At 49.7% G+C, this 14,624-nt stretch overlaps 1 protein-coding gene across 1 annotated transcript; it reads right to left on the bottom strand.

Annotated features, from left to right (window-relative positions):
* Positions 1–931: 931 nt before the first annotated feature.
* ddi2 (DNA-damage inducible protein 2) lies at positions 932–14,318 on the bottom strand. Its single transcript, XM_088938251.1, has 9 exons — positions 14,014–14,318; positions 11,247–11,373; positions 10,869–11,114; positions 10,642–10,768; positions 10,374–10,501; positions 9,768–9,896; positions 8,715–8,818; positions 7,685–7,874; positions 932–5,908 (listed from the first exon to the last, which is right to left on the bottom strand). The coding sequence occupies exons 1-9, from the start codon at positions 14,149–14,151 to the stop codon at positions 3,048–3,050; spliced, it is 4,050 nt and encodes a 1,349-aa protein (XP_088794377.1). The 5' UTR covers positions 14,152–14,318; the 3' UTR covers positions 932–3,047.
* Positions 14,319–14,624: the final 306 nt, after the last annotated feature.

The raw sequence follows: 14,624 nt of genomic DNA, 5'->3' as shown, positions 1-14,624 counted from the left end.
TCCTGGGCTGCTATTTGTGTGGAGTTTGTATGTTGTCTTCATTTTCATGTGGGTTTCCCTCCGAGTGCTGTGGTTCCCTCCCACAGACCAAAGGCATACTGGTAGGTTGATTGGCTTCTGGGAAAACTGGCCCTGCCGTAAGCGTATTTGTCTGCCTGGCAATGGACTGGTGTCCTGTCCAGGGTGTACTCTGCCTTGCACCTGCAGCCACACCACCCTGTGTCAGATGAAGCAGTTAGAAAATACATGGATGGTATTAGTGGAAGACTTGAGTGCACAAAATGGTCAGCGCACCTCTCCCATCCTGGTAGGCTCACCAGAGCCACTGGAGGTGCTGCTCTGTAAGACTGAACACATGAGCCCAACACAGAGTGATGCTGTTCCACAAAACTGCTCAACTCAAACTTGGCACAAAAGGTAACTTCTCTGTAACGGGCACGTCTAACAGCAGCATCCTCTTTGTTCTGCCTTTTACAAGGTTTGAAAGAATACAACTCTGAAGCCCATCTGCTCCTCTGGGTGTTTCTGAATTTTGGTTCACCACCATTTTATATTATGCAAGAATGTTCAGTTACTTATTGGAGGCTTTGACGATATTTGCTTGACTTGGTACAGCTCACTTTGTTTTACCAATTTGTCAATTAAGTATAAAAAATGAGGCACTGTGTCAAAGACTTTTAGAGTAAAGGCTTGTCAACTAATTTACCTTTTGATTCCAGAATAGCTTTACTCACTTTTACCCTGGAAAAGCAACTTCAAAACAGTTTATTTTAAATATCTATTTATTAACCTAGAGCTAATTTTGCTGAATCATCATTTACAAAAACTGTAATTTAAGTTATCTTCCAGTCGGAAGTCACCACTGATACTGTGCTTCTAAACTGGTCATATTATTTCAAAATTCTTTAATGAAGTATAACACAAAAAATAAAATATAAAGAACCAATTTTATTTTTCATTATGTATACAAGAACAGAGAATTTTAAAATGGTCTGAATGCTGTAGGTACAGAACCAATCTAAAAAAATCAAAAAATAACTAATCAGATGAATCGGTGGACAGCTGGATCAGGCTGCTGACAGTGAGACAGGGGAGCTGAAGTACAAGGAGCTGATTTGAGGTATAATTCCGGCTGAACAACAGCTGTTCTCCTGAACCCTGGCAGATGTTTCGCAATCCTGTCTTCAACCCTAGAGATCATCCCCACATCAACACTGACAGCGGTGGATTATCACCTCTTCTCTCAGGGGAGCCCTGCCGTGTGCGCTGTTCACTCGATCGTCTGGCTTCTGCCTCAGCTCCGCTAACTTCAAGACCATATGAAAACTGAAGATGAACCTGGGCAACTTAAAAAAATATTTCATTAGACTACATTAAAAGGTCTGGATTTGTGTTTCATAATCCCTTAACCTAGATTTGAAGATTAAGACCAGTTTTAAACTTTAAGATCTTTCACCATCACTTTGGAAGAGGAGGACAGGAGTACCTGTTGCGTGTTCTCCTGCTGGCTTCCCTCTACCGACAGTAAGCCCTGGAGGAAGACAAGCGCTGAGGGAGCATCGTGCTGCCTGTTAGGCCACACATACCCCCAGCTGCGCCCACCCTGGTGCACTTACTAAAACCGACAGTGCCCTGAAGGAACTGCTAAACTATGATGCAGATACAATTATCTGCAAAGTGTTGAACACTGCGTCTTGAAGCTTTCGAAACAAACTCCCCCTCTCTCCTAATTTTTGTCAATTTCTGGAGATGTTCTAATGCAGGAAAAGTCATTCAGCACAAAAACAGCTAACCTCATCAGAAACACTCTCGGGAACTGCCAGGGAATCCAGCACACAAAACTGGATGTGACGTAAGTGAATAAACTAAAAAAGAAAGTAAACTTATAAACCTGCCTATGACTGGCACATGGCCCCCAGGCACGGGCAACACCCACAGTCTTGATGTACTTTATCCCTTGGAGGTTCAGCAGGACATATAATTACACAGAATACAGGATGGAATCGCCATGACTGAGAATCAGAGACCAATGCAGAGACAAAGAAGGCTTTAGGAAGTCACTGGCCTTTTCTGCACCATGAGAAGCTCCACAGGGGCAGACAGACTTGGCTCTTCTGCTCCCATCCTCACCCTGAAATCAATGCTCTAACTCCCGAGGATCAGAACATGGCTATTTGGCAAAACAATCAACCGACCTCTTCTCGGGTACAGCAGTACTTCATTTCCCCACCTCCAATTTCAAACTAATTCTCTTGAGGAGCATATCATGAGTACCCAGTCATGTTTTGGTGTGTGTGTGTGTGGGGGGGGGGGGGCATCCATGGGAGGCGAAACATTGCCCATCTCCAAGACAATTGAGGCCATACATCTGCCAGCTGATAGAGCACAGAACCTACTAGTTTGTGTGTGTGGTGGCTTAATATGCTGCTTATTGCCCCTGATCAAGAATGAACAAAGCTGGGACATACTAAAATGCTGCACTCCTTAAAACAAGCCCAAATATGGCAGCACTCTGTATAACAGAGTAGACTTCAATGCAATCTTTTTGTTTCTCATGCAGAAAAGGCTGTCCGTGCTCCTGGGAGGGTTTCGGCTCAGTGCAGACATGAGGTTGCATTTCAGAAATCTGGCACACTGTCTGTATGGACTTTACTTAAAAAATATTAGTATTAATAATCTCCATCATCAAACACCCTTTTCAATACCTGTGTCAGATGGACCCCTACTGTTATTATCTAAAGTAAACAACACCCCCGAAGAAGCCAGTTACATCCCAGGATAAAAACATAAAAGTTGATAAACTGCAGAGTCTTGCAGAGGGACTGTCAGCACCTCACAATCCCGCGATGATCTGACTGGCTTAGGTCAACACCTCTCCTCCAGCGGACTGGCTGCCCAACAAGCGCTCGTCAAGCATAACATTAGCAAGCACAGCAATCAGCACAGGACGGCCTTGCAGAACACTTTCACAACTTTCCAGTCCTTCCTCCAGTGCAGTCAGGGAGCCAGGTTCCTGCCACACATTTCTGCAGAGAGTTCAGCAGCTGTTAAGTGGGGACCTTGATCTTTCTGGCCAACAGAACCAACAGAGCCAACTCCGGGTTTCCCTGGAACTGCTCCAGAGTCTCCACAGCCTCTGTGGCAGTGAACCCAGCACTGGTGATCCTCTGGATGTGGGCATCGGGAAAGTGCAGTGGCCGAGTGGCAGCCACACCCTGCGGAGCAGGAGATACAAGAGGAGCTCCACCAGAGGAAGGAAACAGGACCTGGGGGAAGCTTTGGCCATCGGAAACCCCTGAAACAAGTGGACCAGCACCGGCATTTAATGGCACCTCCATCTCCGAGTCCAGGGCATCAGGGACACTGGCTCTCCCGGAAGCTACCCCTCTCCCCAGCTGGCCACTCCCAGGCAACTGGCACTCCTGGTCCTTGGAGACCAGCAGCTTTTCCTCCAAGACATCAGACTCTCCTCCAGATGATCCTTGACCTGTCTGCATTTCGGAAGGACCCTGCTCTATCTCTGGAACCCACGCAGGCTGGACTCTGTCAGCTTGTTCTTTTACAGACAGAAGGTTAGGTGAGGGGGAAGGGGAAGGAGATTCAGCAGCAGCAGTTTCAGGTTTGGCAATACTTGCCTTTGTTTCGGTATTCACCAGAAACCCACCCTCCATGCATGTCTGACCCCAAGAGACAGGAACATCAGAACTGTCAGCATCTTGTCTCTGACACACTGGGCTGTCTCCACGTGTGAGATCCTGAGAAGCACCACGACTGCTAGCCACTAGAAGCTCATGGAGCTCCAACAGAGCTGCGGCCAGAGAGTGGGTGTTGTCTGCCCCCTGCTTCTCACCCTGAGGCTTGTTTTTCGTCAAAGGTGGAGGGCAGAGGCTCACCATACTGGGGTCTGGTGGACTTTCCCCACAAAGCTCCTGCATCTTGCCTATAGATGTCTCATCATAATTTTCATGGGTAAGGTCTTCTGGCCTGGCAATTCCCAAGATAGGAGAAAGACACTCCTGTGAGGAAATCAGCTCAGGATCTTTTGTGGGCCTGTTGTTACTCTCAAGTTCAACATCAGCCACCTCCAACTCCATGCCCATGTTGTCCTCCTGTGGGCCTGGACCACTCGAGCCCTGCAGCTCCATGCCCACACTTTCCCTCTGAGTGTCAGGACCACTCAAGGCCTGTGGCTCAATGCCCACACTCTCCTGCTGAGTGTCAGGACCACTCGAGCCCTGCAGCTCCATGCCCACACTTTCCCTCTGAGTGTCAGGACCACTGAAGGCCTGCAGCTCCATGCCCACACTCTCCTGCCAAGTGTCAGGACCACTCAAGGCCTGTGGCTCAATGCCCACACTCTCCTGCTGAGTGTCAGGACCACTTGAGCCCTGCAGCTCCATGCCCACACTTTCCCTCTGAGTGTCAGGACCACTGAAGGCCTGCAGCTCCATGCCCACACTCTCCTGCCGAGTGTCAGGACCACTCAAGGCCTGTGGCTCAATGCCCACACTCTCCTGCTGAGTGTCAGGACCACTTGAGCCCTGCAGCTCCATGCCCACACTTTCCCTCTGAGTGTCAGGACCACTCAAGGCCTGTGGCTCAATGCCCACACTCTCCTGCTGAGTGTCAGGACCACTTGAGCCCTGCAGCTCCATGCCCACACTTTCCCTCTGAGTGTCAGGACCACTGAAGGCCTGCAGCTCCATGCCCACACTCTCCTGCTGAGTGTCAGGACCACTCGAGCCCTGCAGCTCTATGCCCACACTTTCCCTCTGAGTGTCAGGACCACTCAAGGCCTGCAGCTCTATGCCCACACTTTCCCTCTGAGTGTCAGGACCACTCAAGGCCTGTGGCTCCATGCCCACACTTTTCCTCCAAGTGTCAGGACCACTCAAGGCCTGCAGCTCCATGCCCACACTCTCCTGCTGAGTGTCAGGACCACTCAAGGCCTGCAGCTCCATGCCCACACTCTCCTGCTGAGTGTCAGGACCACTCAAGGCCTGCAGCTCCATGCCCACACTCTCCTGCTGAGTGTCAGGACCACTCGAGCCCTGCAGCTCCATGTCCAAGCTCTCCTCCGGCAAGTCAGGGCCTCTCGAGCCCTGCAAGTCCATGTCCAGACTATCACTTTGTGTTTTACAATCACTTAAGCCTTCTAATGCCATGCTCTCGCCCTGTGTTCCACCAAAATCCTTCCTTAATCCTACCTCTAGTATATTACTGGGACTTCCTGACTTCAAATCAGGTTTCTCTGTGAAGCTTCTGCTTCCTAAATTCTGGGAGAGGAGTCTTAGTTTACCAACCATGTCCTCACTAGTGCCAACTTCTGACTGTCTTTCTGACAAAACGTCCTCTTTATTCTGCATGTTACTTTGGCATTGGGGGTCTACAGTGACAGAGGTGGCTGGGACAGACCCTGTCTGTAGACTTTCTAGGTCAACAGGCTCCCTGCTGGGCTGAAGATCTGGAACAAGATCCCCATCAGCTAAACTGATCTCTTCAGAGGCCTGAGGAGATTTGTCAGGGAAGGAGGACAGCGACTCTTCAAGATTAATGCTGCCTGTGCTGACATCCCACCCCGGTATGACCTCCAAAGCAGCTGGAGTTCCGAGTTGAAGGGCTGGAGGACTTGGTGTGTGAATCGGCTCCCCTGATGTATCCTGGCCCACGGCGGTCACTGGGGGGTCTGCAGGTAAACCAGCGGTCGCCGCAGGAAGACCCTGAAACTGCGGCTCACTTTGGCTTCGTTCTGCTGCACTGGGGCTGAGCCTCTGAGCAGGCTGGAGGGGAATCAGTGGGTCAGGGGCTGACACAGACCGGTCCAGGGTCTGACCATGTGGGGGACAGCTAGCAGCGGGCGCAGGGTACAGAGGGGGCTTCGGTGAGGTAGTTCGTCCATCTTCAGTATCTAAAAACACGGCAACATATAACTCAGAGACCTGAAGGTGCTGTAACATGACTGACAGATTACTGCCAATGACACAAGCAACCCTGTTTGAAAACGTGGCATTCATTGCACATTTTGCGAGAATGGTATCTAGCAAATACCTGTGCCTACACCTTGCAATAGAGCACTGCCTTTACAAACTACAATTAATATAGTGTCAGAAAAAAAGAGCAGCACAGTTCAAACCTTGGCCAAGTATAATTTCTCCCCCTACCCTCATAACAGCACAATCCTCTCTTACCTGGCATTAAAGCACTGTGCTGTTAAGAAGGTACTTCTTCAATAAACGTACTGCACACCTGCACTTAGTTATATAAAGAGCAAAAAGCAAACAAGTACCTGCTTGGTGGGCCTCTCCAGCTGCAGCACAACATGCATCATTGTTTCTGGTTCTCTGCTTGGATTAGAGGACACAGGAAAACAACACAACACACAAGGGCAATGTTAGCACTCACACAGCATGCTGCAGGAACCCCAGGTGGCCACTAGAGGTCTCACTTTTCAACTCTTTTGTGGAAAGAGAAATATGAATATTGTTTATCTGACACAGTTTACAGACACTGGTCCCAATACTTCTCACAATCTGATTCTAACAATCTTATTACAATGCAGTCCAATGTGTCTTTAGTTACCATTATGAATTCACTTGCTGGACAGGGCGTGCGTTAACTGTTGAAGAGGTGTGAATGGCCCCACTCTTTCATAACCTTTCAGATGCTCACAAGCTCTGGCTGAATTATCATTGTAATTGTGGACCAGTGCTTTGGACCTGCGAGCTCAGTGGTACTTGCACACTGGTTGCTATTATTTATTTTATATTATGTTTGTAATGTACTGCCTACATTGTGTAGTGTTGTCTGCTGTACTGTGTGTGTCCTGAGAGATCGGCATGAATAAGAATTCCAGTGTACATGTATATATGGCAATAAACTCCTCTACTACCACTCAGGGGAAAGATTCACTGGTGAAACCACTCAGTAGCTGTCTGAGGTTCCAGTGTAGGATGAATGGCAACACACACGGAATGAATCAACTGCCCCCATGAATGTAAAAAAGCACATCACACTGAGCTTGGCAATGTGCAGTCCCTGGAGTCACCTGGCTGCAGCTAAGGGGCTCTGACCCCACGCCTGCTGTACACAGGTGCAACAGTCTCAGCCCATGGTTTGTTAATCATGTGATGTCTCACCTCTTAAATCACTTACTGCAACACATACTTCCTTTCAGGATAAGGTTTAGTTAACAGTTAGCTGTCCTTTCAGTGTTCGGACACACAGATAGTGGTAAGACTGCAAGCAAAACCTCAGAACAAATCCTTGCGTCACTCTCCACAGCACATAAAAACTCATTCATGCCAAGTTTCTGTCAGGTCGTGTCTTGGAGGTTTAGTGGTAAGTGCTCTGCAATGCACAGACACACCGTGCAAATTGTTACGCAAATGTCATGCTAATACACACATCATGCTTACTACTAAAACTAGGACTTTCTCCGTGCGTCTCTCCATTTGTCTGACAACTTTTTTAGTTGCATTCCTCACTCTCATCTGTCTTTGCTATTGTCAGTCCAACACTCCCTGACTTGTCTCCCTCAGCTCCAGCCAGCCCTCAGCTTCTCTGCCCTCTGCAGACACTTGTCTCTCCAGCCTGTCCCAGCTCCTCGTCTTGCCCCACCCGTCTCTCCAGCCTGTCCCAGCTCCTCGTCCTGTCCCAACCACTCCCAGCCTGCTCCCTCTCCTACCCGACTCCTGCACAGATCTCTGCAGTGCCTCGGCCAGCTCGCGGTCAGCGATCTCCTGGGGCTGGACCTCCTCCCGGCCCGCTCCATACGCCAGCCGCGCGCATTCTGGCAGCTCTGCCTCCGGCAGGAAGCGGGTTTCCGAGCCCGTGGTCCCGATCAGCAGCACGTTCTTCTTCAGGTCGATGGAGCACTGGAACACACCACAGCTTCACTCCCACAGCCTGTGCACACTCTGGCCTCTGCAGCTGTGGTCTCAGCCAACAGCTCGTCTCAGATTCCCATCTCTTTGACAGCTGAAGGGTTTGTTAACTGATTTCACAGCAATGGACACTGGAGTCCTCAGGTTTACTTTAACTGCTTTTATACTAGTGAGACAAATCTCAGCATGACTGCATTCTAGCCAGGAGGTGTCGAACCCTTTAGAGGACAGATTTCATTTAAAGACTCTTCAAGCAGGACACACATACCAGAATTTATCAAAACGATACAACCAATACATAATAGTATTTGCAGAATTTTGCATTTTTGGTGTGTATGTTACAACAACACACTCCCTTTAATCTACAATAAGCAGTCATTTGTATCTTCACCAATGGCAAGTTAGAAAACTTACCCCTTACTAACTCGATAATCCATCTGATTGTGGAATGTTTTATTAATTTTGGCAGCTTTATGAACAATTACTTAACTAGCTGTGATTATTGTACAGTATGAAAATCTGTACTCTTGAGAATAATCATGACATTTTGGTCAACAAAGGGTAAAAATAAACACGCAAGCACATTCACACAGCCCAAGTTTTGTGAACAGCTCTTATCTTTGCACAGCCACTGCCCTTGTGATCTTGCTTACTTGTTGATTTTTATACTTTCCCCTTTAATTCACATTCCCCTTTAATTTCACACCATGTCAGCAAAACACGTGCTTCGGATGTCAAAATGAAAAGAAAGTCCGGAAACACAAAGCACTAAATAAACAATCAACAGAAAAAAGAAGAAAGCAAGAACTAGCAGTGATGCAGGGGACTGACCTGGTGGCGTTTCAGCATGTCCAGGCCCAGCAGCATGTCCATGGGCTGGTCCTCCAGGATGGAGAAGGAGCAGGGCAGAAAGTCGCCTTCAATCTGAACCTGAGCTGAACCAGAACACCACCATCATCATCATCATCATCATCCCATTCCATTCAACCCAACTGAAATTCTGTCAAAATGCAAACAAAACTGGAACTTTTGATTGATCTGACTGAACTAAACACGAAACCATGATATGCAGAGCATCAGCAAAAACAATTCTCTTACTATAACCGCTAGAAATGTCCTAAGTGTGCTGCTCTCTTGATGTGTGGAGCGTATTGGTTCCTTTCTGTGTTTTTCTTTGTGATTTTCACCAGGCTTGATATTCAACAGGTTGAATCATCTCTTTACTTGAGCCCCCATCAACTCCCACAACCCAGTGAGTCAGGTGTGAGCCTGGTCACTACCTGGATGGGACACCTCCTGGTAAAAGCTAAGGTTACTGCTGGAAGAGGTGTGAGTGAGACCAGTAGGGGACGCTCTGTGTGGGTTCTAATGCCCCAGTATAGTGACGGGGACACTATACTGTAAAAAGCCGTCATCCTTTGGATGAGACATAAAACCAAGGTCATGACTCTGTGGTAATTAAAAATACCATGGTGTTTCTTAAAAAGAGTAGGGGTGTTACCCCAGCATTACTGGCCAAATTTCCTTATCTTTACCAATCACGGCCTCCTAATAATCCCCATCTCTGAACTGGCTTCATCACTCTACTCTCCTCCCCACTGAGAGCTAGTGTGTGGGGAGAGGACTGGCGCACTTTGGCTGCTGTCACACCATCTAGGTGGGGCTACACACTGGTGGTGGTGGAGGGGAGTCCACCAGTGCTTTCGGTGGAGTGTCCATAAAAGTTCTATATAAGGAATTATTACTTCTTATTAATTAAAAATGTTAATTCATTGTAAGTGTACGTGTGTAAATTAAACAAGGCATTTCCTTTGATGCTCAGCACAGGGAAACAAACTGACTACAAAGAACAAATCTGGACCGCGCCGGACTGCGAGCCCCTACCTAGATGGACCCTGCCGATGATCTTCTGCGTGCCCACTCCCTTGGCAATGCCCGCCCACCTCCTGTCCACCAGCCGCATGATGTTGCAGCGCTCGGCGCACGCCTGGCTCATGATGGTCATCTGGGCTCCTGCCAGGGCGAGACGGGGGCACAGCTTTCAGCCTGCAGTCCTGCAGCTCCACCGCCAAGCCAGCGAAGGTTGTCAGTCAGACACCATGGCCAGTGAAGTGGAGGCAGAAGCGCGAAGCGGTGCCAAGGCTCTAGGGATCCAGACTGGCTGACCACAGGACAGCAACACCACTGTGGTGTCCTCAATCAAGGTATTTCACCCAGACTGTATAAATCATGTGAGACATTACAACCTTTGTCTATCATCATGGATACAAGCATCAGAATTATTACTAATAAACCTGGGGCTTCAGGGCATGTCCTACACTCATCATGAGACACAAACCACAGGACACAACTGGCTGGAGCAGATATTCCAACGAGTCAGAGTAAAGTTCATCTTCACTGTGCAAACCACAGGCAGCGCTGGGGCTTCCCTGGCTGTGCTGTGCGTCTTCAGTGCTATTGAAAGTGTTGGGCAGGGAGAGGGAACCTCACCTGAATCCACGAAGGCTTTGACAGGGTGTCCGTTGACCTTGCAGTTGATGTAGAGCATCACCACCTGGCCAAAACTCTCGGGAGCCTCCTCCATGGCGATGGTCATGTTCTCCTCGATGTTGTGCTGTCTGAGGGGAGCAAAGAGGCACACGTCACTGCCTGAACGCTGCCACACAAGCTGCCTGAACACAGCGAGGCACAGAAGACACCCAGGCCAGGCCTGTTCTTATGATCAGAGTAGCTCCTCCGGCGCCCAGCGGGACCACACCTGATGTCCTCCTCGATCTTGGCCTGGGCCTCCAGGTCAAAGGGGTCGGCAGTCAGCAGCCGGATCCTCTCCTGCTCCCGCCTTGCCCTCTCCTGCTGCTGCTCCAACAACACCTTAGTGAAGCGCTCTGAGAGCAGACAGACAGGGATCAGCGCCGCATGCACAGGAGTGAGACTGGAGTGTGCAGCAGGCTCGGAGTGACGCAGTGATACGACCACCCCACTCACCCAGGTCCCCACTCAGCAGGGCCTCAGCCAGAGGCGGGTTGCGCTCCTTCAGCAGCGACAGCTCGTGGGGGTTTGCCAGCAACATGTCCCGCAGTAAGGCAGGGTCGTCCAGTCCCTGCGGGGATGCACCGGGATGCAGGGAGGGGGGTGCAGGAGGAGGCGGAGAGCGCAGCTGCTGTGCGGGGAGCTGACGGGTGGAGGAGGTCCCAGGAACCGCGATGGAGCTGAAGTCGATCCTGGGCAGGCCTGAGAGAGCCAGCGGGACAGAGAACGCACAACACTGAAAATCTCCAACACAGACTTTAAAGAAAACAAGCAAGGAAGAAGAACTGAAAGTGCTAAAAATAATGGATGCTTGTGTGCAGTGCTAAGTCTTACCTGGGAAGGCTGGCTGGACAGGAGGCCGTCTCTCTGCCTGCCGGAGAACTACCACATCCCCGTCCTTCAGCCCATACGAGCCCAGCGTCCGCGCCAAGTCTCCAAGCGGCTGCTCCGCGTGAGTGATCTACACGGGGCGGAAAAGAAGGGCGCTGAACGACGGGTCCTGAAGCCACCTGAGCCACAGGCAGACACCCCCAACCTCCTTAAAGGCTCTAGAGCCTCCCAGCAAATCTCCATAAAAGCAGGTAGAAACTTACAGTCACCACTCAGCAGTGACGTTGGCCCAGGGCAAGGCCTCTTTCCACCCAGTGCCCTCAAAACGTACAAGCACAAAAGACGATGAGCAGTGTACTCCCACTGCCCAACAAAGAGAGACGATCTGCAAGCGAGCTCTAGCCAGCACATCAATATCACTACCGCAGCTCTTCTTAACCTCTAGAAAGCCATTCCTTACATACACCCAGTGTTCCCTACCACCTCTATTAAGAAAGCATGAAACTTTGCACACACAATGTTATACATGCGGGAGAGAGTGTCCTTTCCACCATCCATTAATAGGAGGGCTGTTGCTAGGGCAGGCCTGCGTCGAAGGCAACGTGACAAGCAAGTGGCCAGTCGTATGACGACTGGCTCGGTACACGAGGTCAAGGACAACCCATTCCCATCCTCCGGAGCCACATGGGTGTCACCCTGGCGAGAGCCCAGGGGCTGCAAGGACCAGAGTCCAGCATTCCGGCCTGCAAGTACTCCCGACCACGGGAGAGACACACTAAATTTAGGGTCAGAAAAAGGGCTCAGCTTCTTTTTATAGTTGAGGTAAGATCTGTGTCCTTTTTAGCACCTGCTGGGCAGGGCTTGTTACTCCGGTGTGTGTTATTGGTTTAGAGGAACGGCTCTCAGACTTCAGCCAGAGAGCAGATGGCTCTGTGGAGGGTCATTTGTGTTTGGGAAATCAGCAGTCCCTCCCTACACTGCTGTCTCTGTCACATGCAGTAAGTCTGTCACTCTCTCAGACGGCGAGTGACAGCGGGGCTGGACTGTATCAGGCCTGGGCTCAGGGACTCGTCGCTGCTGTAAATAATCCCTGAACAGACGTGAGCATGTGTCTGTGTTTAGTAATATATAGGAAACACATTTTAGGTCCGTTGTTTAGGTCAGTTCACATTCCTGATGACAGGGGGTGTTACTGGACACGTTTTCAAAGCATGAAGAATAAGAAAACTGAGGTGAGAGAACTACTGTGATCACTTGATTTCTACCGTACAGGTAGTCCAAAACAAAGGCTGACAATTTCAGGAAGACTATTTTCCAAAGAAGGAACAAGAGGGAGCTGGAAAGCAGTGGTAAGGGACAGAAGAGACAGGGATTTGGGGAGGATGGTAGCGGTTGAAGGGGATCTGCCAGAATGCTGCACAGAACAAGGTCACCCCAAACCCACATCAAAGGCTATATAGGTCTGCTTTAAGACACTCTTCCTGACTTAGAACAGTATAAAATCTGGTATGGCAAGTAAACCTCACAGGTTTTTAAATTATGCCACATTAAGAACATAAGCAAACACCGAATAAGTTTTAAAGTCAAAAGGGTTTCCACAAAATTCAAACTCTTATGACTTACTGTAGACAAACGCAGGGAACCTAGGTAGGCAAAACACACTGTTCATATGAGATGTTTTGTTAACATCTGTACAATGTGCAAAAGCAATAAAAAGGCAAACATAATTTAAGTTAATAGTGTAAGAAAAGGCACTGCTGCTCTGGCAGCAGTTTGGAGAAGAACAGCCAGGTGGGTTTCCAAGCTCAAGTGAGTGTCCTACTCTGACAGGATAAAATAACTGAACTTCTTTCATCTTCAACAGAAACGAGACTGAGGAGACCTAATTCAAGTTTTCAAAATCCGAAAACATTCTTCAGAGCAGCGAAACAGAAACCAGGGACACCTGAGAAACTACGATCATAGTTTAGGGAAGTGTGTTAAAAACCGAGAACATACAGTAATCGCTACACAAAGGGTGATGGGAGAGTGGGACAAGTTATCCAGCCAATCTGTTGACGCTGGTACCCTGCCTTCATTCAAGAAAAGGAGGGACGAGTTCGCCAAAGCTTCAACAAACGAGTTTCAAGGGGTGAATGCCCTCCTGTCGTTGGCTAACGTCATTTTTCTAGATCGACTGCCTTCTAAAAAGCCTGCAATTGGGAAAAAAACCAAGAACTATACATCTGTGCGACGGCAGCTTGATTCCCAAGTCTCGCACAGCAGTGTTAATTTGCCCCAGGCGGTGGCCCTGGCCAACACCGCCACGCGTGTCCGCGGTTTCTGAAGACACGCAAGAGCGACACCCTGGGGCACGGAGCTCAGCGATCACCACGACAAACGGCCGCCCGTGACTCCAGGGGATGGGTACTTGCGGTTACTGATCTCTGTCCGGCTCGTTTCTCTTCACGACGCTGTAAATGCACATTTGCATTCCGCCCCGACTCTGTGCATCCCGGCTTCAACACAGCCGGCGACGCGCAGGGGACCGACTTGTTTCGCTTTGTCTCGCTGGAGTGAAGCCACCACGCTAAACTTCGACGGAGAAGAAAACCGGGTGTAGCTCAAAGCAACAACGCCCTTTAACGAGAGCCTTTACTTTGTAGGTGTATATTTAACCACAGGACAAACAAAAAGCGCAAAACAATCTTGAAACTCTCCGTCAACAAAAGAAGAAGTGAGAGCACAGGACAGCCACGCCGGTCCGCCAGGCGCGGCGAGTCCGCGTCACCTGTATCTCCGCGGCGGGGATTCCCGACTCCAGCTCGCACAGAGCCACGAAGTCCCGCAGCTCCAGCTCGGCGGAGACCTGCAGGGAGAAGGTGATCTCCGAGCGGTCCCTCCGCACGCAGTACACCGTCAGCATCATCGCGCCTGCGGCACAGGCAGCTATCCACACCCGGCCGGTCGCTCGCAAGCAAACTCGCCGCAGCCTACACGGGCGCGTCCTCTCCTAGGGCTGGTGAATAATCTCTGCCGCCGCGCCTGCTAGCCCTGTTTTCACCACTCGCCGCCACACTCGCACTCTCACGCACTGTGTCGGAAGTCCTGGACGGCAGCCGGAAGCGGCGGCGCCTCTGCGCCTGCCGCCGCCACACTGCCGTCAAGCGGCCGCACTGTCGCGATGCCGGCAGGGCCGTTGCGCCGGCGCTGTAGGAGCTGCTTGTGTATTACAGTAAAAACACCGAACCATAACTATCTTTATTCCTACATGTAGTAATATGTACCCCTGAAAATATTTTTTGTTTTGAATTGTTATATGTACTCTTGTTTGTATTGTAATTTTTGTTCTTTTAAGCATAAATAAAAAAATCTTTATTCCTACGCCGTACGGTACTTCCG

This window comes from Atractosteus spatula, chromosome 20 (assembly GCF_055471065.1).
Source record: "Atractosteus spatula isolate fAtrSpa1 chromosome 20, fAtrSpa1.hap1, whole genome shotgun sequence".
Classification (NCBI taxonomy): domain Eukaryota; kingdom Metazoa; phylum Chordata; class Actinopteri; order Semionotiformes; family Lepisosteidae; genus Atractosteus; species Atractosteus spatula.
Note: the sequence above shows the minus strand (reverse complement) of the source record. Positions and strands in the feature narration are given on the sequence as shown.